The sequence below is a fragment of the Vipera berus genome (genome assembly GCF_964194415.1).
Source record: "Vipera berus genome assembly, chromosome: 9".
Taxonomy (NCBI): domain Eukaryota; kingdom Metazoa; phylum Chordata; class Lepidosauria; order Squamata; family Viperidae; genus Vipera; species Vipera berus.
Window position 1 is genome coordinate 7761823 of NC_138212.1, and position 22826 is coordinate 7784648.

At 40.1% G+C, this 22826-nt stretch overlaps 2 protein-coding genes across 3 annotated transcripts in view; both read left to right on the top strand.

The window, feature by feature from the left end:
• Window positions 1-22826, top strand: part of LOC308672339 (snake venom serine protease nikobin) — a 44813-nt gene continuing 21987 nt past the window's right edge. The window contains exons 1-6 of one of the 2 annotated variants that reach the window (XR_014027392.1): window positions 1-202; window positions 327-408; window positions 4992-5139; window positions 6396-6655; window positions 8779-8918; window positions 9258-11179. Coding sequence is in view for 1 of the 2 variants with exons in the window: in XM_081335169.1 (XP_081191295.1) it covers window positions 357-408; window positions 4992-5139; window positions 6396-6655; window positions 8779-8918; window positions 9258-9431 (774 nt within the window). In the remaining variant the exon portion in view is untranslated. Of the gene's footprint in view, window positions 203-326; window positions 409-4991; window positions 5140-6395; window positions 6656-8778; window positions 8919-9257; window positions 12889-22826 lie in introns of those variants that run through there. The other variant, XM_081335169.1, reaches the window with a different exon arrangement.
• On the top strand, window positions 14151-22675 carry LOC308672337 (factor V activator). Its single transcript, XM_081335166.1, has 6 exons — window positions 14151-15269; window positions 15384-15465; window positions 18708-18864; window positions 19974-20233; window positions 21589-21728; window positions 22023-22675. Exons 2-6 carry the CDS (start codon window positions 15414-15416, stop codon window positions 22194-22196), a joined length of 783 nt encoding a protein of 260 aa, XP_081191292.1. The 5' UTR covers window positions 14151-15269; window positions 15384-15413; the 3' UTR covers window positions 22197-22675.

Sequence of the window (22826 nt, forward strand, 5' to 3'; positions counted from 1 at the left end):
GCTAACAAAGTGTATAAAGCAATGATACCAACTTTCTAAGACGTGACAATTCTGGACGTGACTCTGTCAGCATTCCAGATTGTTGGCCACCCAGCTGCTTAATTTGATCAAATAAAGTGCTGCTTGATCAAGAAGTCTCCGCTTGGGTTATCTGATTAGATTGATACGGTTTAAGTTTACGTTTGGGACTGGGATCTTACAGGTAATAAACTGGTTTTTTCCCCACATTTGTCCTTCTGCCTCAGAGTGGAAGAGAACAAAGTGATTAATCAAATATTTTGAACTGTGCATTCTTTCCAAAATTGTTCCCCATTTCTATATTCCAGGCAAACATCTTGCCACGCAGATTTGAAGCTATGGTGCTGATCAGAGTGCTAGCAAACCTTCTGCTACTACAGCTTTCTTACGGTAAGAGCCTGGACAATGGAGCAAAGGGTGGATGGTGTCTTTTTTGCTTTAAACCTCTAGTTACAGGAGTAAACTTGCATGTAATGATAACTGTAGATGTACAAGCAGGTCACAAGTAGAGAGTGGGTGAAGAAGGCCCGGTTGGTGCAAATGGAGAAGACCATTGCTGTATTTGTAATGATAGCATGAATTGATACATTTATTCATATCAGCAAAACTAGCCAGTTAAAAATATACTGTATAGTCCCAATTATGGTCAGCTTCCTTTTGTGTTTCTATTTATTTGGCAACTGACATCAATAGAGGAAGATAACTTATTAATTAATATAAGATGCATTGTCAAAAAAGTTGGGGAAGGGTTTTCAGTGTTAAAATGGTCTTTAAAAAATGGTGTATGAGATGGCCATTGATTTTGCCATATGTTCTGATTTGACTAAGATGATCCCAGTTTTTGGTTCCACTACAAGCACCCTAACTGGTGTGCAAAAAAGTACTGGAAAGTATAGCTGTAAAGACCTACAAAGTCATATTTAGCCATCTAGAGGTAGTCTTCAACCTTACGACCAAAATTGAGCTCAAAATTTCTTCTTTTTTTGGTAAGAGTTTTATTGATTTTTTTACAATAACAACCTCAATGCCAGGTGGAGAATTGATTCATAATTTTTTTAAAATATATATACAATCAATAATAGTTAATTAACAGTCAATAATAATTTTTATATTTCCATAATTAGTATATCAATTGCTAATATATTTCCTTGAGCCTCTCTTATCCCAATAGTATTTTCCTTCTACAGCATTAAACAAATATAATTTTTGATATTTGATATTTTCCATATATGTTGTGTATGTAAAAATGCCAGGCTAGTACAGCCACCATAACACCAGATGGCACTGGCCAGGCATCCTGATTGGTCAACTTGTCTGGTGGGAAATATACAACACCGGGTTAGGTGTTACCTGGCCAGTGGGAAAATATAGCAACTGGGTTGGCTGGTTGCATGGGCATCAGTAGGCTATAAGAGGACACTGGGGGTCTGGGGACTCAGTTCCATCTTGTAACCAATAAAGGTATCTTGTACTATGATGACTCGTTCCTGTGTCCACGCGGTCGCCCACGCTACAACAGTGGCGACGAGGATGGGATCTCGTGAAGCGCAGTAAGTCGGTACTCCGGAATAGCCGGACAGCAGCTGCTGCATAGAGCAGAGAGACTGCAGCACACCACGGGAAATTTAAAAAGCCATCAAACAAAGACAGAAGAATGTTGAGGCTCAGCAGCGTAAGGAAGTTTGATGTCTGGCACCCAGAAGAATGGGAAGATCATGTGGGGCAAGTAGAAGGATACTTGCTAGTGAACGGCATTACTGACGACCGCAAGAAAGCAGCAGCATTATTGTCCCTCAGCGGACCGGCAGTTTACAAGGTAGCTGTGGGACTGTGCCACCCAGACGCAGTTGCCTCAGTTACCAGGCGAATCCCTTACAGCCTTTGTGGCAGCGGTACGAGAGGCCGCATGCCAATGCAAGTTTGCGGACCTGGACGAGAGGATCCGGAACAGAGTAGTCTTAGAGTTAAGGGATGAATGATTACAAAATAAGGTGATCGTGAAGCCCACCGGGGACCTTCAAGAGGTCCTGGATGACTTAATGACACACGAGATCACCGATGTACAAGACTCCCCCCGTCATAGCCATGGCACGAGTGGCTCTATTCACCAAGAAAGCCTTGTAGACGGCGGAGTGCGGGACCTGGAATTCGAAACTGAGATAGACGAAATAACCCAAAGATTCAAGAGGACATCAATCAGAAATGACCGCCGCGACACCACAGGAAGGCAAAGGAGGTCAACAACAACAACCACAACCAGATCACAGAAAGACACAAACAACAGTCGCAGAGACGCAGAGCAGAAATGCGGCAGCTGCGGGGGAAACCACTCGAGAGCATCATGCAGGTTCCGCAGTGCAAAGCGTCGCACCTGTGGCAAGATGGGTCACATCCAGGCCATCTGCCAAAGCCGGATCCAGGACAGCCTCCACTACTTAGAAGCATGGGCACCAGGTACCAAACCCTTTACGCGTTGCGGCACAGAGCTCCTTTGGCCCCAGGCACAAACCACCAACCGGGGGGTAGTATCCATGGGCCGCTCTACCATAAATCAGATGCTAGGCCCTAAAGTTAGAATAGAGGTCCTGTTGCAGGGAATTCTCTGCATGATGGAGATTGATTCAGGGGCTTCTGTATCTATAATTTCAAGGGAAACATTGTCTGCTATTGCGGAAAAGAGCAGCCACCGGATTCACCTCAAACCCACTCCAATTCAGTTAACAGATTTCCAATGGGCCCCGATTAAATTAAAGGGCAAGGCCACTATAGAAGTATGTTTTAATGGATTTAAAGGCCCGTTGGAACTACTGGTAACTGAGGGCAGGAGAGCTAGTCTGGTAGGCCTTAATTGGTTCAGGGCATTAGGGATCTGGTTAGGGGGAATCAATTCAATTCAACCCAAGAACCTCGAATCCGTTTGCAAAAAATTTGCAGACGTATTCCATGGAACATTGGGCAAGTACAAAGGGCCCCCCATTAAATTTAATTTAAACCCGGAGGTCCTCCCCATCAGAATTAAGGCCAGGAGAGTTCCATTCACTCTCAAGCACAAGATTGAGAGCAAACTGGGAAAGTTAGTAGGCCAGGAAGTGTTAGAACCAGTGGAAGGAGGGCCCTGGGAAACCCCCATCGTCACCCCCCTCAAACCCAACAGGGAAATAAGGATTTGCGCAGATTATGAAGCGACCCTGAACAGGGCTTTAAATCTGCATGCTTACCCGGTTCCAACGGTGAAGCATGTTCTCTCAGCTATCCAGTCGGGTGCCATTTTTGCTAAATTAGATTTAGCGCAGGAATATCAGCAGTTAACTGTAACCAAAGAAACTGTGGATGCACAAACCATTGTAACCCACAAGGGGGCGTTCAGAGTCAACAGACTGCAGTTTGGCATCTCAGCTGCCCCAGGTATTTTCCAAGAACCGGGTTGGCTGGTTGCATGGGCATGAGTAGGCTATAAGAAGACACTGGGGGTCTGGGGACTCAGTTCCATCTTGTAACCAATAAAGGTATCTTGTGCTATGATGACTCGTTCCTGTGTCCACGCGGTCGCCCACGCTACAACAATATATAAATGACTAAATAAAAACATTGTCTTCTACATTCATACCAACAATAATAACATCCATATATAGCATTTTTTTCTTATTAGCTTATATCCAAATTTTCTTTTTTTTTAAAAAACAAGTTTTATTTTTCAATTTACAACCTATATATTTTTAGAAAGCATCATGATACCTGGGTAGTCCTCCTTCATGGATTACTGCTTTGTCGTGGCGAAGGGGCTTGCGTAATTTAATGAAGCTATGAGCTATGCCGTGCAAGGCCACCCAAGATGGACAGGTCATAGCAGAGAGTTCTGACAAAACATGATCTACTGGAGAAGGAAATGGCAACCCACTCCAGTATCTTTGCCATGAAAACCCCATGGACAGTACCAAAAGGAAAAAAGATATGATGCTGGAAGATGAGCCCCTCAGGTCAGAAGGCATCCAATATGCTACTGGGGAAGAGCAGAGGGCTATTACTAGTAGTGCCAGAAAGAATGAAGTGACTGGGCCAAAGCCGAAAGGACGCTCAGCTGTGGATGTATCTGGTGGTGAAAGGAAAGTCCGAAGATTTTTTCTCCATAGGAACCTGGAATGTAAGATCCATGAATCAAGGAAACCTGGATGTGGTCAAACAAGACTGAACATCGACATCTTAGGAATCAGCGAACTAAAATGGACAGGAATGGGTGAATTTAATTCAGATGACCATCAGGTATACTACTGTGGGAAGAATCCCTCAGAAGAAATGGAGTAGCCTTCATAGTCAATGCAAGAGTAGGAAAAGCAATAGTGGGATACAATCCCCAAAATGACAGAATGATCTCAGTTCAAATCCAAGGCAAACCATTCAGTATCACAGTAGTCCAAGTCTATGCCCCAACCACCAGTGCTGAAGAGGATGAAATTGACTGGTTCTATGAAGCCCTACAGCACCTTATAGAACTAACACCAAAAAATGATGTCCTTATCATCATATGCTTAAAATCTTACAAGCTAGACTGCAGCAGTATGTGGATCGAGAACTATCAGAAATACAGGCAGGATTTCGAAGATGCAGAGGAACTAGAGATCAAATTGCCAACATACGCAGGATCATGGAGAAAGCTAGGGAGTTCAAGAAAAACATCTACTTCTGCTTCATTGACTATGCTAAAGCATTTGATTGTGTGGATCACAACAAAGTGTATGTGTGTGTAGACACATATACACACATTAATTACTTAAGATTCACAGGTAGTTTACCTACATGGACATAGGGATATATATGATTTGCAAATAATCCACTTTATTCAACTGGTTTAATGCTGTGTGTCCCACAGTCATCTCTTACCCTCCAAAATTAGTGTACTGATAGAAACGCTACCAATAAAAGCGATTCTGCTCTACTCCACAGCCAAACTCTGAACTTTCTTGGTTTCTTTGCAGCACAAAAGTCTTCTGAACTGGTCATTGGAGGTGATGAATGTAACATAAATGAACATCCTTTCCTTGCATTCGTGACGTCTGACAGGAGACGATGCGCTGGGACTTTGATCAACCAGGAATGGGTGCTCACTGCTGCACACTGCAACGGGTGAGAGCTTTACAGAATGTGGAATTGAGGGAGATCGTGGTTAGATATCCAGATTTTTTTTATAATGTTTGTGCAAGTTTTTACTGATTTCTCTGTGCATCTTAAATGACTGTTGTGCTGTTACTGCTGTTGCTCCTCACAATCATATCTTGAGCAATGCTGTTTATATTTATGGTGGAATTTCCATCTTCTTCACCACAGTATTCATATCTTTCCTTTTTTCTGGGATATAATAATAACAAGCAGGGCTTTTTTTCTCATAGAACACTCAGAACGGAGTTCCGGCACCTTTTTTGGATGGAACCTTGTAGGGTAGGCAAGGCGGGTTGTATGACATGTGTGAGTTCCGGCACCTTTTTCTTATACAAAAAAAGCACTGATAACAAGAATAACAAAATCTGGAACATTACGTGAATACCATCAGCATTGACAAAATCACCACAGTTAATTGCAAAAGGCAGCCTTACTTGGAACATCCTGTGATAATCCTTTTAATACCATGGAACCACAAAATTGACCTACCCCAGGTCCTTGGGAAGGACTTGACAAGTGGATAAAAATGCCAAATCCAGTCTAACTATGTAGCTGACTGTGCAACTAACCAGAAAATATTAACCATATGCTGCCTGACTCTAGGGGTTTGCCATAAGAAAATATTTTTTTAAAAAATCAATAAAACATAAAAGATAAAAAGATGATGAAGTGAGAAGCTTCTCTCTCAATTATCAAAGGCCTGGGTGAGGCACTACATCTTAATACCACTTCTAAACAAGAGCAGAGTGGGCTCCATCCAGATTTTGTGTTCATCTTTATCTATCCCACCATCCTTTGAGATAGGCTGAGGTGATAGAGGATGTGTGCAATACAAAGTCATAACGTTAGTACCACAGTCATCTATAATTTATAAGTGCAACGTTCACACAATACACATCCAAGTCAAGAAAGAGATGGATTCATACTATATGCTAAACACATAGGTTAATTCACATTTCATGATTTTGCATAAACAATGGAAATAGCTTATTCAATCACCCTGAATAAATTTCTTCAGTGAACCCAGATCTCTAGGACATTGACCATAACTCTTCCAGGTTTCAGGCAGGTTTTCCCCCCAAACACAATTGGAGAAGGTAGGTTATGGCCCTTTCTTGTTTGGCCCTAACAATCTCGCTTGAGGGACAAAATGAGGTCAAGGACCATCCCAACTAATATAGAGTTTACTTTAAATTGTTGTTGTTAACTTGTTTTTCTTGTAGGAAATATATGAAGATAGAGCTTGGTGTGCATGACAAAATGGTACGAAATGAGGATAAGCAGACAAGAGTCCCAAAGCAGAAGTTCTTTTGTCTCAGTAGCAAAGAATATACCATGTGGGACAAGGACATCATGTTGATCAGGCTGAACACACCTGTTAACAATAGTACACACATCGCGCCTCTCAGCTTGGCTTCCAGGCCTCCCGTTGTGGGCTCAGTTTGCCGTATTATGGGATGGGGCACAATCTCAAGTACTAAAGGTAGGGATCTCTGTCTATACTCTCAGATGCAGCTTTTGATGTAACATCAACTAGGTCTAGGGTCCCACTGTGTCACCCATGAATATTGGAATGTGGATGGACAATGGGATTCCCTAAGATTCCATTTCTTCATCAGTCCCATAACCACAAGGTCCTTGGAATAAAAGAAGTAAGGAACTGGCATGCTGTATAGCTAAAAAAAAATCCCATAGGATCAGGTTTATTTATAGCAGTGCTGTTGGGAATCAGAAAATGCCCCATTAGCATCTTTCGTGGCTTCATTACCTTTAATAATAGGGTGCGTTGTCTCCTGCAGAGGATGTTTTCAGACTATATTTACCACTTGCTCCCAAAAGACCAAATATGAACTCAAAAACATGGCCTATCCTTGGATGGATATAAAATCTCTGTGGATGGTTGCAGAGGATCTATCTCTGCTCCCAGCCTGCAATTCGATCCTGACGGGGCTCAAGGTTAACTCAGCTTTCCATCCTTTTGAGGCTGATAAAAGGAGGACTCAGATTGCTGGGGGCAATATGTGGATATTGTAAATCACCCAGAGAGTGCAGTATATAGGTCTAAGTGCTATTGCTATTGCTAGTAAGGCTATGGAAGTATTAGATGCACTCTCATCTTTGGCTTATGGTCATCCACACATTCAAGCCTGCCAAGGTAGGTAGATCTTGCAAGGCCACCTTGTTTTCGACCTAGATTTCTACCAAATAGGTGTAGCTAGAGGAGATAAGTCACACATCCCTGGTAAAAGAGCTGGGAAATAACTAAGGACTCACACAAATAATTTTCAACTAACCACTGAGGCACCACAAGTTTTTTTGGAATACATGGAGACCCAGTGAATTTAAAGCAAAACCTTACTGCTGGCGATGTAAATTTTCTCATGCGCACACATGGACACATGTACCCATCCTTCTTAATTAGTTGTGGATCCAAAAATGACTCAAGAAGTGGGTGAGCTTTATTTATTTATTTATTTATTTATTTTATTACATTTATATACCGCCCTTTCCCGAAGGACTCAGGGCGGTTTACAGGGTGGTTAAAAACCAAGATACAAAAGTTAAAAACAAATTTTAAAAAAATTATATTTGTCCCTACATAAATAAAACCCCAGTTAAAATAAGATTAATCCTCAGCCTGGGCCAGAGAGCTCGAAGAGCCAGGTCTTCAGGCCCCGGCGGAATGAACGGAGGTCGGGGGCAGTCCTCAGCTCAACTGGCAGCTGGTTCCAAAGGGCAGGCGCACCCACTGAGAAGGCCCTATCCCTGGGTGTTACCCGCCGGCAATCTTTAATCGGCGGCACCCTGAGAAGACCCTCCCTGTGGGAGCGCACTGGACGAAGGGAACTTGATGCCGGCAGTAGGTGTTCCCTCAAATATCCCAGACCCTCGCCATTTAGGGCTTTATAGGTCATCACCAGCACCTTGAATCTCACCCGAAGGGCAACCGGAAGCCAATGCAGCTCGCGGAGTAGAGGTGTTACATGGGAGTATCGGGAGACCCCCATCATGACTCGCGCGGCTGCATTCTGCACCAGCTGAAGCCTCCAGGTGGTCCTCAAGGGCAGCCCCATGTAGAGAGCGTTGCAGTAGTCTAAACGGGAGGTCACGAGCGCATGAGGGACTGTGCGTAGGGCATCTCGGTCCAGGTAGGGTCGCAACTGGCGCACCAGGCGAACCTGGGCAAAAGCCCCCCTGGTCACGGCTCCTATATGATCTTCAAAAGTGAGCCGCGAATCCAGGAGGATGCCCAAGTTGCGAGCCCTATCAACGGGGGGTAACACCTCATCCCTCATCGTTAGAGATGGAATATTCTGGTTGATCCGAGATGCCAGTATGCACAGCCACTCAGTCTTGGCAGGATTGAGACGAAGCCTGTTTCTCCCCATCCAGACCTGGACCGCTTCCAGGCAACGGGACATCACGGCGAGGGCATCGCTGGGTTGGTTTGGGGTGGAGAAAAAAAGTTGGGTATCATCACTTCCTATTCCCAGGCAGTGAGATCAGCTCCGTTTGTTGGAGACAAAGGAAATTATACAGTAGCTCTATGCATCTAGGTGGTAAATTGTGAAAAGTAGAATTTTGCCTATTTTTTATCTTTTTCAGTGATTTTGCCCGATGTCCCTCATTGTGCTAACATTGAGATAATCAAATATTCAAAGTGTCAAGGAGTTCACCCAGAATTGCCGGCGAAAGGGAGAGTAGTGTGTGCAGGTATCTGGCAAGGAGGCAAAGATTCATGTCACGTAAGATGATCCATTTTAAGAGAGACTCCTAAAGAAATGATGCCAATTTTCAAAGCTATGACAGAGATCTAGCCTTGAAGGCATCTTGTAGAATCAAGTTATGGGTTTTTCTAACTCAAGTGCCTTGTAGCTGTCTACATTTCCAGACTTCCCAATACTGGTGATTCGGGGGGGGGACGGACTCAAAGAGTTAAATTCTTCTACAAAGATCCTGGATTGGGGAATATCAAAGTGAAACATTGGGGGCTATATGTGAATGGATGATGGGAGGGAATTGCTTGCTTCACTTCCCATTCATAGTTATGGTAGTAATGTTTCATGTTTGATTTTTCTCAACAGGGTGACTCTGGGGCACCCCTCATCTGTAACGGACAATTGCAGGGCCTTCTATCTTGGGGGGGCGATCCTTGTGCCCAACCGCTTCAGCCTGGCCTCTACACCGACATATTTGATTATAGTGACTGGATCCAGAGCATTATTGCAGGAAATACAACTGCGACTTGCCCCCCGTGAAAACTTTTGAAAAAGTTAAGAGGAGAAAATGTAGCATATTAGTACATCTCTTCTATATCCCTTACCATTTTCAACTGCATTGGAATATATTCCCAAGCAGTAAACTTTTTTAGACTCGAATAGGACTGCCTTTGGCAGAAGAAATGCTCAAAATAGTGCTGCAGGGATCATGTCTCATTTAATTTCAGTATAAAACAATAGGCTCATATGGAGTCATGCAGTCACCACACAAACATCCATATACCCAGGTCCCACTGTTGCCTAAAAAGGATCCAAGATTAACCCCCACTTCCCAATGACTAAATTGAATCTTTTGAGAATGATATTTTGGTTAAAGAAATAGAAAAGATTTGGAATATATATGTCACTCTAAGAGGGATGAATCCCCTAAATAATATGGTATGCCTTTCCCCTTTTTTTATTCTACTTCTTGATATGAGTAATATAAAAAAGTTGAAATGGCTAAAGGAAATGTTTTAGATATTTAAATGTGATTGAATTTCAGAAAATTATAATGGATAAAAAATGTTTTGAATAAGAGTTAAAGAACTAAATGACTAGATGTATTAAATGAAATATTTAAAGATTAAACATATTTTTAATAATGTTTAAAAAGAATAAGAAATCTTGGAAACAAATATATTTTAGTTTAGGAGGGATATATATTTTAAGTAGTATTTTATTTTTTATGTTTCTTTACTCTTGTTCTCCTTTCTTTTTTTCACTGTTTTATCTATTCCTTAAGAAATGTAAAAATGTGAGATGATTCATATGGAAAAAATAGAGTTAAATTTTTAGATGCAATTAATTTTTGAGAAAAATCTTAACCAGTAAGAGAATCTTGTGGGAGAAACAAATTTAAATAAGGACTGTAACAGGATCTGTGATAAGACAACCAGAATGATTGGATAGAAAAGAAATATTATATTGATGTGATTATTATTTTTAGGAATATTGGGAAAAATTATATATTTAATTGTTATCTATCACAACAACTATTGTATTAACTTAGTGTTTGCAAAAGAGGATATTTTTGGGAAAAGAGGAAATCAATTAAAGCTGTTATGGATTATAGAAATCAATGCTTGGTAATTGCTTTATAAATGTAAACCCAGACAACACTCTGTTTACCAATTATTAAGTGATTTATGTTTAATAAAATCAATAAATTACAAAAAAAAAAGAAAGAAAAAGGTCTGACCTGGTGGAAAGGATACTACTAGAGTGGGAAATGGGGGGAAAAATTCTAACCTGTTTGATCACCTAATGCAATGTGTAAAGCCAACTGACGTTTGTTCCTACCATTTATGGATCACTAGCAGAGATCAGACCATTACATAACCTAAACTGAGCTAGGATTGATTTTGCTATTATTGAGAACTCGGCTTCCATCCTAGGTTGCCCTCCCTAGGCAGTCCTTTAACAGGACTCATTCTCAGATATGTCTACCTTGGCCCTTCCTTTCACCTACAAACCAAATACATTGTTCTTAACCCCTTTAATTCAATAGTATGTAACGTAGCGATAATCTTCTTGGATAGATTTTTGACCCACTGAGGACAGGCGCAGTAAGGGCTATTAATCGTGAACGCTTCCAAGCTGGGGGAAGTTCGGTCCAACTAACAGGTGCAGGGAACGCCCTCATTTCTTGCTTGTGAGTACCCCAGCGGTATCTAGTGGGCACTGCGAGAAACAAAATCTTGGACCGGGATAGCTTTGAGTCCATCTAGCAGAGCTATTTATGCGCTGTTATCTAAAGCAGGGGTGAGAAGCCATCAAATACATGACTGGAAAAGAACTGTATATTTAGCTTTTATTAACATTTCATGTAAATAAAATTAAGTCATACTGAGTGTCTGGCCCAGCTCCAGGAAAGCTGCATCCCAGGACGTCATTCAAAAACTAAGCAAATCTGTAGAGCCAGGGAAAAAAAAGTTAAGCTCCTGGATCTTTGCGTTGTGCGAACCCAGCCAGTGACGCTTATGGCCCAAGATTCAAGCATAGGTTGTATTTTTAGGAGTGGCTAAAGGAAATCAAACATGGCCAGGCCAAGCAACCAGTAGACTTGCAAGAAGTGCCCCCCGTTTCTTTGAATGTAGTAAGACTGATATGAAAAAATGGAAGAGAAACTCTTAATAATATGAATAGATGATATTTTCGGTCAGTGTGTAAGAAAGTCTCTTTCTTCCTTGCACCAATCGAAAAATACCCTCATTTGTTTATGCAAATAAAAGCTTGGCTAAAAATTTGGTTATTTTTTACAAAGCAAAAAACTCCAAAGAGGCTCAAAACATAGTACTCTAGCAACAGAAATTCTGGTGCAATATTTAGGAGATCAGAAGAAAAGGGTAAAAAAAGCCAGCTATAAGTTTGTTTTCTACCAAGTACATACATTAGTCTTCCTTTGATCACCATTTCTCAATAAGGGTTATGCTGTTAGAACTGTAACTCTTCCATACAATTATGCTTCTCAATTATGTCCTGAAAGACAGGGACAGTAAATATTTTGCATACAATTCCGAATGGAGTTTTGTGATGGCATGGAGTTGGTAATCAGTTATTTCCCAGATGTACTGCAAATGAAACATCCATGATTAATATGCCAGAGATTCTAGTGCTTTACTCCAAGGTATTTTGATCTTACCCTTCATGGCTGACCCACTGAAAAGGGAGAGATCTTTTACTGAGTGTCTTCCTTTGCCCTCAACTTGTTTCTTGTACAAAAATGCTTTAGCCAGACTTAATTTACTTACCCAAAAAGAAGGGCACAGGGATGAGTATAGTTTTTTTATACCACTGACACACATAGGGATCAAAGCCTTTGGCATTCATAGCTTTCTCACAGCGATGGAAATCAACCAGGGAAAAAAAAATCAAAATACATCTAAGCTAGGATCCAGAAGAGCCCTTAAAACAAAACTATATATAAGGCTGAAGAATCTACCAGACTGTGTATTGTCCAACACCTGGGGCTCCAAAATAAAATGAACCTCCCTGTATCCACCATTTTGCCCTCCAACACATCCAAATACAGTGTTGGGATTCAGCTGGTTCACACCACTTCTGCAGAACCGATAGCTATTATTTTTTTTGTTGCCCAGGCCCAGAATAAATTCCCGGAAGAGGGATCCACACAGAGAACCGGTTGTTCACATATTTGAATCCCACCACTCTTCAGGCTGCATGATATAGTGCCAAGGTACATAAGGATGTGAAGGGTTCTGGAACAAAGGGAAATTGTTTAGTCTAACTGTGGGTTTCTTGCTTTTTGTAATCGCCTTTTGCATCAGAGAAATTTCATGCAGGCTTGGGAAACGTGTACATGGATGGGATATGCTGAAGGAGGAAATAATGGACTGTACAGGAATGTTTGATGTCTTTCTTATGATGTAATGGCTCTGTTGTCTGATTTTCATTGGCTAATAAAGTTTGTAAAGCAATGCGAACAACTTTCTAAGACATGGCACTTCTTGATGTGACTCTGACATTGTTCCAGATTGTTGGCCACCCAGCTGCTTAATTTGATCAAATAAAGTCCTGCTTAATCAAGAAGTGCCTGGTTGGGTTATCTAATTCGATTAATATGGTATCAAAAGCTTAAGTAAGGGACTGGGACCTTACAGCACCATGCATGTATTTCATTTGTATGGTGCCATCACAACACACATGCCTGTGATTCCCTAGTAGATACTGCCTTTAAGAATATATAGAAAATACACAACACCAGACATGGCACCCAAACACTTTTTTTCCACTAGAAAGATATATAGCTGGGGTCTTCAAACCTGGCCCTTTTATAACTTGTGGACTTCAACTCCCAGAATTCCTCACCCAAGCACACTTGTGTTTCCAGTGATATTTTCACTCAACTGTTTAAACCATGAGTCTCCTTTTCATAAAACAGAGTTGTTGGCTTAGCCTGCTCAACAGTTAGCCTGCAAAGAAAGACACAATAATCTAACACAATGTGTGAGCCCGTGTGATATCTGATGCCCTTTTCAAGATCAGATCTTTATGTGTTCACTGGCTGCCTATGGTAAGAGGAGGCAACATATGAGGCTATTCAAATATGTTGAAAGCAAGACCATCTCCCCAAGTAATTTTTTCACGTGGTACTTGCTTAGCCCAGAACCTGGGATTAGCAACTGAGAAATGAGCAGGTGTGAAAGGGCTGAACTTGGTATAATAATTGCTGTTATCACCCATACAAGCAGCTATAAAGTTTCCCATGTAAATATAAGCTATTTAATGCAATGAATGGAAAGGCTTCTATCTTGTTAAAAGGGGTCCAGTGAGAAAGCACCACAAATACCACAGCAAAGACATCTGTCCCATTTTTTCAGAACATTACCATAGATAAAGTAAGATGAATCATTAAGGGAGTTAGCAGGATAAAAACAGGCCTGGGTATTATGCATTTTATTAGAATGGGTAATATCGAAGATTCTGTACTATTAAATGATTCAGATGCTCAAGCAGCCAAGAGCCATTTCAGACAATCCTTCAGATGTACACATAGAAAGGACTCAGCAGTGGGGGAGCTACTGGCAGACAAAAGACCATCAGATTTTGCCTGGAAAGCAGCCATTTTCCCGACGTTCATGCCAGCTGTCAACCTGCAAAAGAACAGGACATTCACCGTTTCTCAATAAGAGTTATGCTGTAGAACTGCAACTCTTCCATACAATTATGCTTCTCAATTATGTCAGGGACAAGAAATATTTTGAATGCAATTCCGAATGGAGTGTTTTGTCAGTGTGGAGTTGGTAATCAATTGTTTCCCAGATGTACTGCAAATGAAACATCCATGATTAATATGCCAGAGATTCTAGTGCTTTACTCCAAGGTATTTTGATCTTACCCTTCATGGCTGACCCACTGAAAAAGGAGAGATCTTTTACTGAGTGTCTTCCTTTGCTCTCAACTTGTTTCTTGTACAAAAATGCATTCGCCAGACTTAATTTACTTACCCCAAAAGAAGGGCACAGGGATGAGTATAGTTTTTTTATACCACTGACACACATAAGGATCAAAGCCTTTGGCATTCATAGGTTCCTCACAGCGATGGAAATCAACCAGGAAAAAAAATAATTCAAAATGCATCTAAGCTAGGATCCAGAAGAGCCCTTAAAACAAAACTATATATAAGGCTGAAGAATCTACCAGACTGTGTATTGTCCAACACCTGGGGCTCCAAAATAAAATGAACCTCCCTGTATCCACCATTTTGCCCTCCAACACATCCAAATACAGTGTTGGGATTCAGCTGGTTCACACCACTTCTGCAGAACCGATAGCTATTTTTTTTGTTGCCCAGGCCCAGAATAAATTCCCGGAAGAGGGATCCATATGGAGAACTGGTTGTTCACATATTTGAATCCCACCACTCTTCAGGCTGCATGATATAGAGCCAAGTTACATAAGGAAGTGAAGGGTTCTGGAACAAAGGGAAAATGTTTAGTCTTACTGTTGGTTTCTTGCTTTTTGTAATCAGCTTTTGCATCAGAGAAATTTCATGCAGGCTTGGGAAACGTGTACATGGATGGGATATGCTGAAGGAGGGAATAAGGGAGTGTACAGGAATGTTTGATGTCTTTCTTATGATGTAATGGCTCTGTTGTCTAATTTTCATTGGTTAACAAAGTGTATAAAGCAATGGTACCAACTTTCTAAGACGGGCTCTTCTGGACGTAACCCTATCAGCGTTCCAGATTGTTGGTCGTACAGCTGCTTAATTTGATCTAATAAAGTGCTGCTTGATCAAGAAGTCTCCACTTGGGTTATCTGATTAGATTGATACGGTATCTCAAGTTTAAGTTTGGGACTGGGATCTTACAGGTGAGAAACTGCGGTTTTTTCCCCACATCTGTCCTGCCTTGGAGTGGAAGAGAACAAAGTGATTAATCAAATATTTTGAACTGTGCATTCTTGCTCCTCATTTCTAAATTTCAGGCAAACAGCTTGCCGTGCAGAGTTGAAGCTATGGTGCTGATCAGAGTGCTAGCAAACCTTCTGGTACTACAGCTTTCTTATGGTAAGAGCCTGGACAATGGAGCAAAGGATGGATGGAGCTTTAGGTGTCTTTTTTGCTTTAAACCTCCAATTACAAGAGTAAACTTGCATGTAATGTTAACTGTAGATGTACAAGCAGGTCACAAGTAGAGAGTGGGTGAAGAAGGCCCAGTTGGTGCAAATGGGGAAGACCATTGCTGTATTTGTAATGATAGTATGAATTTACACATTTATTCATATCAGCAAAACTAGTCAGTTAAAAATATATAGTCCCAAATATGGTCAGCTTCCTTTCGTGTTTCTATTTATTTGGCAACTGACTTCAATAGAGGAAGATAACTTATTAATTAATATAAGATGCATTGATGCATTTTTTGGTAAGAGTTTTGTTGATTGTTTACAATAACAACCTTAGTGCCTGGTGTGCAGCATGTTGTCTGGGTTCATGATTGTTTTTAAAAAAAGATGTACAATCAATAATAGTTAATTAACAGTCAATAATTATTATTTTTTTATATTTCCATAATTAGTATATCAATTGATAATATATTTGCTTGAGCCTCTCTTCTCCCAATAGTACTCTCCTTCTTCAGCATTAAACAAATATAATTTTTGATATTTGATATTTTCCATATATAAATGACTAAATGAAAAACATGGTCTTCTACATTTATACCAACAGTGATAACGTCCATATATAGCATTTTCTTCTTATCAGCTTACGTTATTTTCATAAAAGTCATCTTATTGATTCATCATATATCTTATTTTCATAAATCTTGTTTAAACTCAATTTCTCCATAACATTCAAACAATTCTTATCAATCTTAATTTTCTCAATAATTAACATCTAAATATCCAAATTTTCCACTCAAATATATTATCCCAGTATTTTCATATTTCATATATAATAGAAATACTATACTACTTATCTGTAACATTTTTTCTAATCAATTTATAGTTCACTTCTATTTATAAAAATTGATTGAATCACTATATATCCTTTTCTCAAAGTTCTTATTAAGCCTAATTCTCCCTCAGTATTTCAATCAATCCTAAATCTTTTCAAACTTAATTTGTCTTTAAAGTTCAAACTTTTCTTTCACTTTCATCATTGCAATATTTTCACATTTTGTATCTTATCAAAAATACTATATTACTTATATCTCTTATCCCACTTATTCTTAAGCCCCTTTATAGCCAGAGTTATTTATTTATTTAGACATATTCAAACAAGTGTTTGCTCGTATAAGATTCTGTTTGGTAGGGCGAGTCAAGTCTCTTAAGCCCATCTCTAATCTTCTTCCTTTGCCAAATTGTTTTCCAGATTAATATTTTCGACTTGTCAAACAGTTCTTGTATTTTTGTATTTGTTGTTAGGTGTAGAGCAGGGGTAGGCAACCTTGGCTCTTTTATGACTCGTGGACTTCAACTCCCAGAATTCCTGAGCCAGCATGGCTGGCTCAGGAATTCTGGGAGTTGAAGTCCACGAGTCATAAATGAGCCAAGGTTGCCTACCCCTAGCGTAGAGGATACCTAATACGCAAGATGTATGCTTTTTGTCTCCCAAACAGTAATTCTCCTAACACTATCCATTTAGTTAAGTCTTCTTTCTTCTCAAGTTTATTTTGACCTTCTAATGCATAATGTATCTTTTCCATATTTATTGTTGTATTCAAATCTTGTGAGTTTTTCTTATTTGTATTAAGTTATAATTCCCTTCATTTATGACTTTTTTTCTAGTTCACATTCTGTTATCTGATTTGTTTGTTTATTCTTTACCATCATTCTTTGGGGCGACTTCGGACCCATTTAGGCTCCCCCTGGCAGGACGAAACTAGCCGTGGGGAGCAGAGGTTCGTTCTCGCATGGCCATTCGCCTCGGGTGCAAAAGTAGAAGTCTCAACATTCTGGTTTGATTAAGTGAAAAATCTGTTTAATGAGTTTTGTCCCATTTTACGACCTTTCTTGCTACAGTGGTTAAGTCAATCACTACTATTGTTAACTTAGCAACACTGTTGTTTAAATGAATCTGGCTTCTTCATTGACTTCGCTTGTCTCAAGTGATGACACAACCCAGGGACACTGCAAATGTTATAAATATGAGTCACATGCTAAGCATCTGAATTTTTTTCACGTCTCCGTGGGAATGCTGCAATGGTGATGTGAAAAGCTGAATAGCGTCAGCCGTTCTGATGGCTGAGATCTAAGGCATCTGGTCTTATGAGAAGCTATGGCATATTTTGCTTCACTTCTCCACTGTGCAGTAACTTTCTTCAGTGCCATTTTAAACTTGAATGGTCACTAAATGGTTGTAAGTCAAGAACTACCTGTATTAATAACTAGTTGCTCTCTGTGTAGGGAGACTGAGTGGAAAGTACTACACATCTGTCTCCAGCTTTGCTTGTTCAAGCTTTCAGATTATGGCCTTCCTCTTGCAGCTTGAAGGTATATGGAGCTCAGTTCCCAGAATTCACCATGCTGGCCGGGGACTTGTGGGAATTGAAATCCATACATCTTCAAGTTGCCAAGCTTGAGAAACACTGGTTTAATGGGTTGAAAGTACAATCAGCTCATTGATATTGTGGTTTATAAGGTGCTCTAAAGACCCTGTTTTAAATAACGATCCTGGAGTGAGAATTCAGGGGGTGATAAAAGTGTCTGTTTCACTTCCCTGTTGAATAACTCAATTCTCCTGTTTTGGAAATCTTTCTACCCACAAATCTTATCACCACTAACCAAGGAAAGCCTACTTCACAAAGTGTTAAGATCCTTATCATATTTTATTTCTGAGCGTGGTGAGCTAACTCTGTAATATTTAATGATTTTTTGTTTCATAAAGTCATGTTTGAAGGAATGGGAAATAAATTTTCCTATGTTGTTATGTTAAACAAGAAGATAAGATCTCAAATTGAGTTCTTATCTTAAGATAAGATAGGATAACCTTTATTGTCACTTTTCTGTGAACACACTGGCACACGTTAAAAATGAAATTCTGATGCCCTTACTCAAAAGTGTATGTGTGTGTAGACACACACACAAAAAAACACATTAATCACTTAAGATTCACAGGTAGTTTACCTACATGAGCATAGGCACATATATGATTTGCAAATAATCTATCTTATTAAACTGGTTTCATGCTGTGTGTCCCACAGTCATCTCTTACCCATCAAAATTAGAGTACTGATAGAAACACTACCAATAAAAGCAATTCTGTTCTACTCCACAGCCAAACACTGAACTTTTTTGGTTTCTTTGCAGCACAAAAGTCTTCTGAACTGGTCATTGGAGGTGATGAATGTAACATAAATGAACATCCTTTCCTTGTAGCCTTGTATACCTCTAGCTCTAGCAAGTTTCACTGTGCTGGTACTTTGATCAACCAGGAATGGGTGCTCACCGCTGTACACTGTGACAGGTGAGGGCATAGGGTTGAGAGAGATCGTGTTTAGGTATCCAGATTTTTTTTATAATGTTTCTGCTAGTTTTTAATGACTTCTCTGTGCATTTTGAATGAGTGTTCTGCTGCTACTGCTGTTGCTCCTCACAACCATATCTTGAGCGATGCTGTTTATGGTTGAATTTCCATCTTCTTCACCACAGTATTCATATCTTTCCTTTTTCTGGGATATAGTAATAATAAGAATTACAAAATTTGGAACATTTCCTGAATACCATCAGCATTGACAAAACCACCACAGTCAATTACAAAAGGCAGCCTTACTTGGAACATCCTGTGATAATCCTTTTAATACCATGGAACCACAAAATTGACCTACCCCAGGTCATTGGGAAGGACTTGATAGGTGGATAAAAATGCTAAATCCAGTCTAAATATCTGACTGACTGTGCAACTAAATAGAAAATATTAACCATATGCTGCTTGACTGGGTGTCCGCCATAAGAAAATATTTTTTTTTTAAAAAAACAGTAAAACATAAAAGATAAAAACATGATGAAGTGAGAGGCTTCTCTCTTCCTTATCAAAGGGTTAGGGCACTACATCTTAATATCTCTTCTAAACAAGAGCAGAGTGGGCTCCATCCAGATTTTGTGTTCGTCTTTATCCATCCCACCATCCTATTGCGCAATACAAAGCCATTATGTTACATTAGTAACGTAACCACAGGAGTTCTATCTTTTACACAGTCATCTATAATTTGTAAGTGGAACGCTCACACAATACACATCCAAGTCAAGAAAGAGATGGATTCTTACTATATGCTGAGCTTTCTGAGTGCTAAACAGCACACAGCTGAATTCACACTTCAAGATTTTGCATAAACAATGGAAATAGCTTATTCAATCACCTTGAATAAATTTGTTGAGTGAACCCAGATCTCTCAGACATTGACAGTAACTCTTCCAGGTTTCCCCCCAAACACAATTGGAGAAGGTAGGTTATGGACCTTTCTTGTTTGGTGCTAACAATCTGCTTGAGGGCCAAAATGAGGTCAAGGACCATCCCAAGTAATATATAATTTACTCTAAGTTGTTGTTGTTAAGTTGTTGTTGTTTTCCTTGTAGGAAAAATATCCGGATAAAGCTTGGTATGCATAGCAAAAATATACGAAATGAGGATGAGCAGATAAGAGTCCCAAGGAGGAAGTTCTTTTGTCTTAATACCAAATTCCCCAACGGAATGGATAAGGACATCATGTTGATCAGGCTGAGAAGACCTGTTAACAACAGCACACACATTGCGCCTGTCAGCTTGCCTTCCAGTCCTTCCAGTCCGCGCTCACGTTGCCGTATTATGGGATGGGGCAAAATCTCAGCTACTGAAGGTAGGGATCTCTGTCTATACTCTCAGACACAGCTTTTGATGTAACATCAACTAGGTCTAGGGTCCCACTGTGTCACCCATGAATATTGGAATGTGGATGGACAATGGGATTCCCTAAGATTCCATTTCTTCATCAGTTCCACACCCACAAGGTCCTTGGAATAAAAGAAATAAGTAAGGAACTGGCATGCTGTATAGCTAAAAAAAATCCCTATAGGATCAGGTTTATTTATAGCAGTGCTGTTGGGAATCAGCAAAGTCCCCATTAGCATCTTTCGTGGCTTCATTACCTTTAATAATAGGGTGTGTTGTTTCCTGCAGAGGATGTTTTCAGAGTATATTTACCACTTGCTCCCAAAAGACCAAATATGAACTCAAAAAATGTTCTCTCCTTGGATGGATATAAAATCTCTGTGGATGGTTGCAGAGGACTTCTTCTTTTAAGTCCTGGTGGTGCAGTGGTTAGAATGCAGTATTGCAGCTAACTCTGCTCCCAGCCTGCAATTCGATTCTGATGGGGCTCAGGGTTGACTCAGCATTCCATCCTTTTGAGGTTGATAAAAGGAGGACTCAGATTGCTGGGGGCAATATGCGGATATTGTAAATCACCCAGAGCGTGCAGTATATAGGTCTAAGTGCTATTGCTATTGCTACTAAGGCTATGGAAGCATTACATGCACTCTCATCTTTGGCTTATGGTCATCCACACATTCAAGCTTGCCAAGGTAGGTAGATCTTGTAAACCCACCTTGTTTTCCACCTAGGTTTCTACCAAACAGGTGTAGCTAGAGCAGACAAGTCACACAGCCTTGGTCAAGAGCTGGGAAATAATTAAGGACTCACACAAATAATTTTCAACTAGCCACTGAGGCACACAGTTTTTTTTGGAATACATGGAGACCCAGTAAATTTAAAGTAACAGCAAAACTTTACTGCTTGTGATTGAAGTTTCAGTATGCTGGCTGAGGAATTTTGGGAGTGGAAGTTTACAAGTCTTAAAGTTGCCAAGTTTGCAGACCCCCGTTCTAGGTCATCTCCAGGGGATGTGAGATCAGTTGTATCACTTTTGAACTAGCAAAAGCCCCACTTTTCCAACAAGGCAATCTTTGCGTAGAGTGCCGGAGAAATTTGAGAAGCCTTCAAACACCCATCAGCTGATTTAATACCTATTAATATCTTGACAAAAATTAACTGTTATTCCCAGGAGTCCCTTTGAATGGCTTTGAAAGACAATACTTCCTATTCCCAGGCAATGAGATCAGCTCCGTTGGTTGGAGACAATTGGAATTATAGTTCTAATCATCTGGGTGGTAAATTGTAAAAGGTAGAATTTTGCCTATTTTTTATTTTTTTCAGAGACTGAACCTGATGTCCCTCATTGTGCTAACATTTTCATAGTCAAGCATGCGTGGTGTGAAGCAATTTACCCATGGGTGCCTGCTGATAGCAGAACATTGTGTGCAGGTATCGTAAGAGGAGGCAAAGATACATGTCACGTAAGATAATCCGTTTTAAGAAAGACTCCTAAAGAAATGATGCCAATTTTCAAAGCTATGACAGAGATCTAGCCTTGAAGGCATCTTGTAGAATCAAGTTACGGCTTTTTCTAACTCAAGTGCCTTCTTTCCAACACTGGTGATTCTGGAGGGGGAAACTCAAGGAATTAAATTCTTCTACAGGGATCCTGGATTGGGGAACATTGAAGTGAAACACTGGGGGCTATATGTGAATGGACGACTTCCCATTCATAGATATGGAAATAATGTTTCATGCTTGATTTTTCTCAACAGGGTGACTCTGGGGGACCACTCATCTGTAATGGAGAAATCCAGGGCGTTGTATCTGGGGGGTCCGATCCTTGTGGCCAACCTCTTAAACCTGCTGTCTACACCAAGGTCTTCGATTATACTGACTGGATCCAGAGTATTATTGCAGGAAATACAACTGCAACTTGCCCCCCATGAAAACTTTTGAAAAATTTAAGAGGAGGAAATGTAGCATATTACTACATCTCTTCTATATCCGTAATCATATTCAACTGCATTGGAATATATTTCCAAGCAGTAAGCTTTTTAAAGACTCAAATAGGACTGCCTTTGGAGTAAGAAATGCTCAAAATAGTGCTGCGGGGATCATGTCCCATTTAATTTCAGTATAAAACAATCTCAGTAAAATGGAGGCCTGTTTTAGGGTGAGGTGCAAAATTTTCTGACTCTAAAATGGACTATTCCAAATATTTTAACCTCTGAATATCTTTCCATTTCTGTCCACTTCTGGGACAGTGGGGTCCTTGATGCTCTCTGAGCTTGTCTTCTTGCAGACGTTTCATTGCCCAGCTAGGTAACATCATCAGTTCTAGAATATTCTCTTCTATTGATACTTCTGTGGCATTTACAATACGCTCATATGGAGTCATGCAGTCACCCCACAAACATATCCATATACCCGAAAAAAATCTGTTTTGAACTATTTGGATTACAAATATCTTGTCAACGCTGCTAACATCGAATGTTATTGCTTGAGAAGAGATGAAGAAGTAGCCATTTCATATGTTAAACTTTAAGAGATTTAGTTTAAGGTTGGGAGGGGGGACG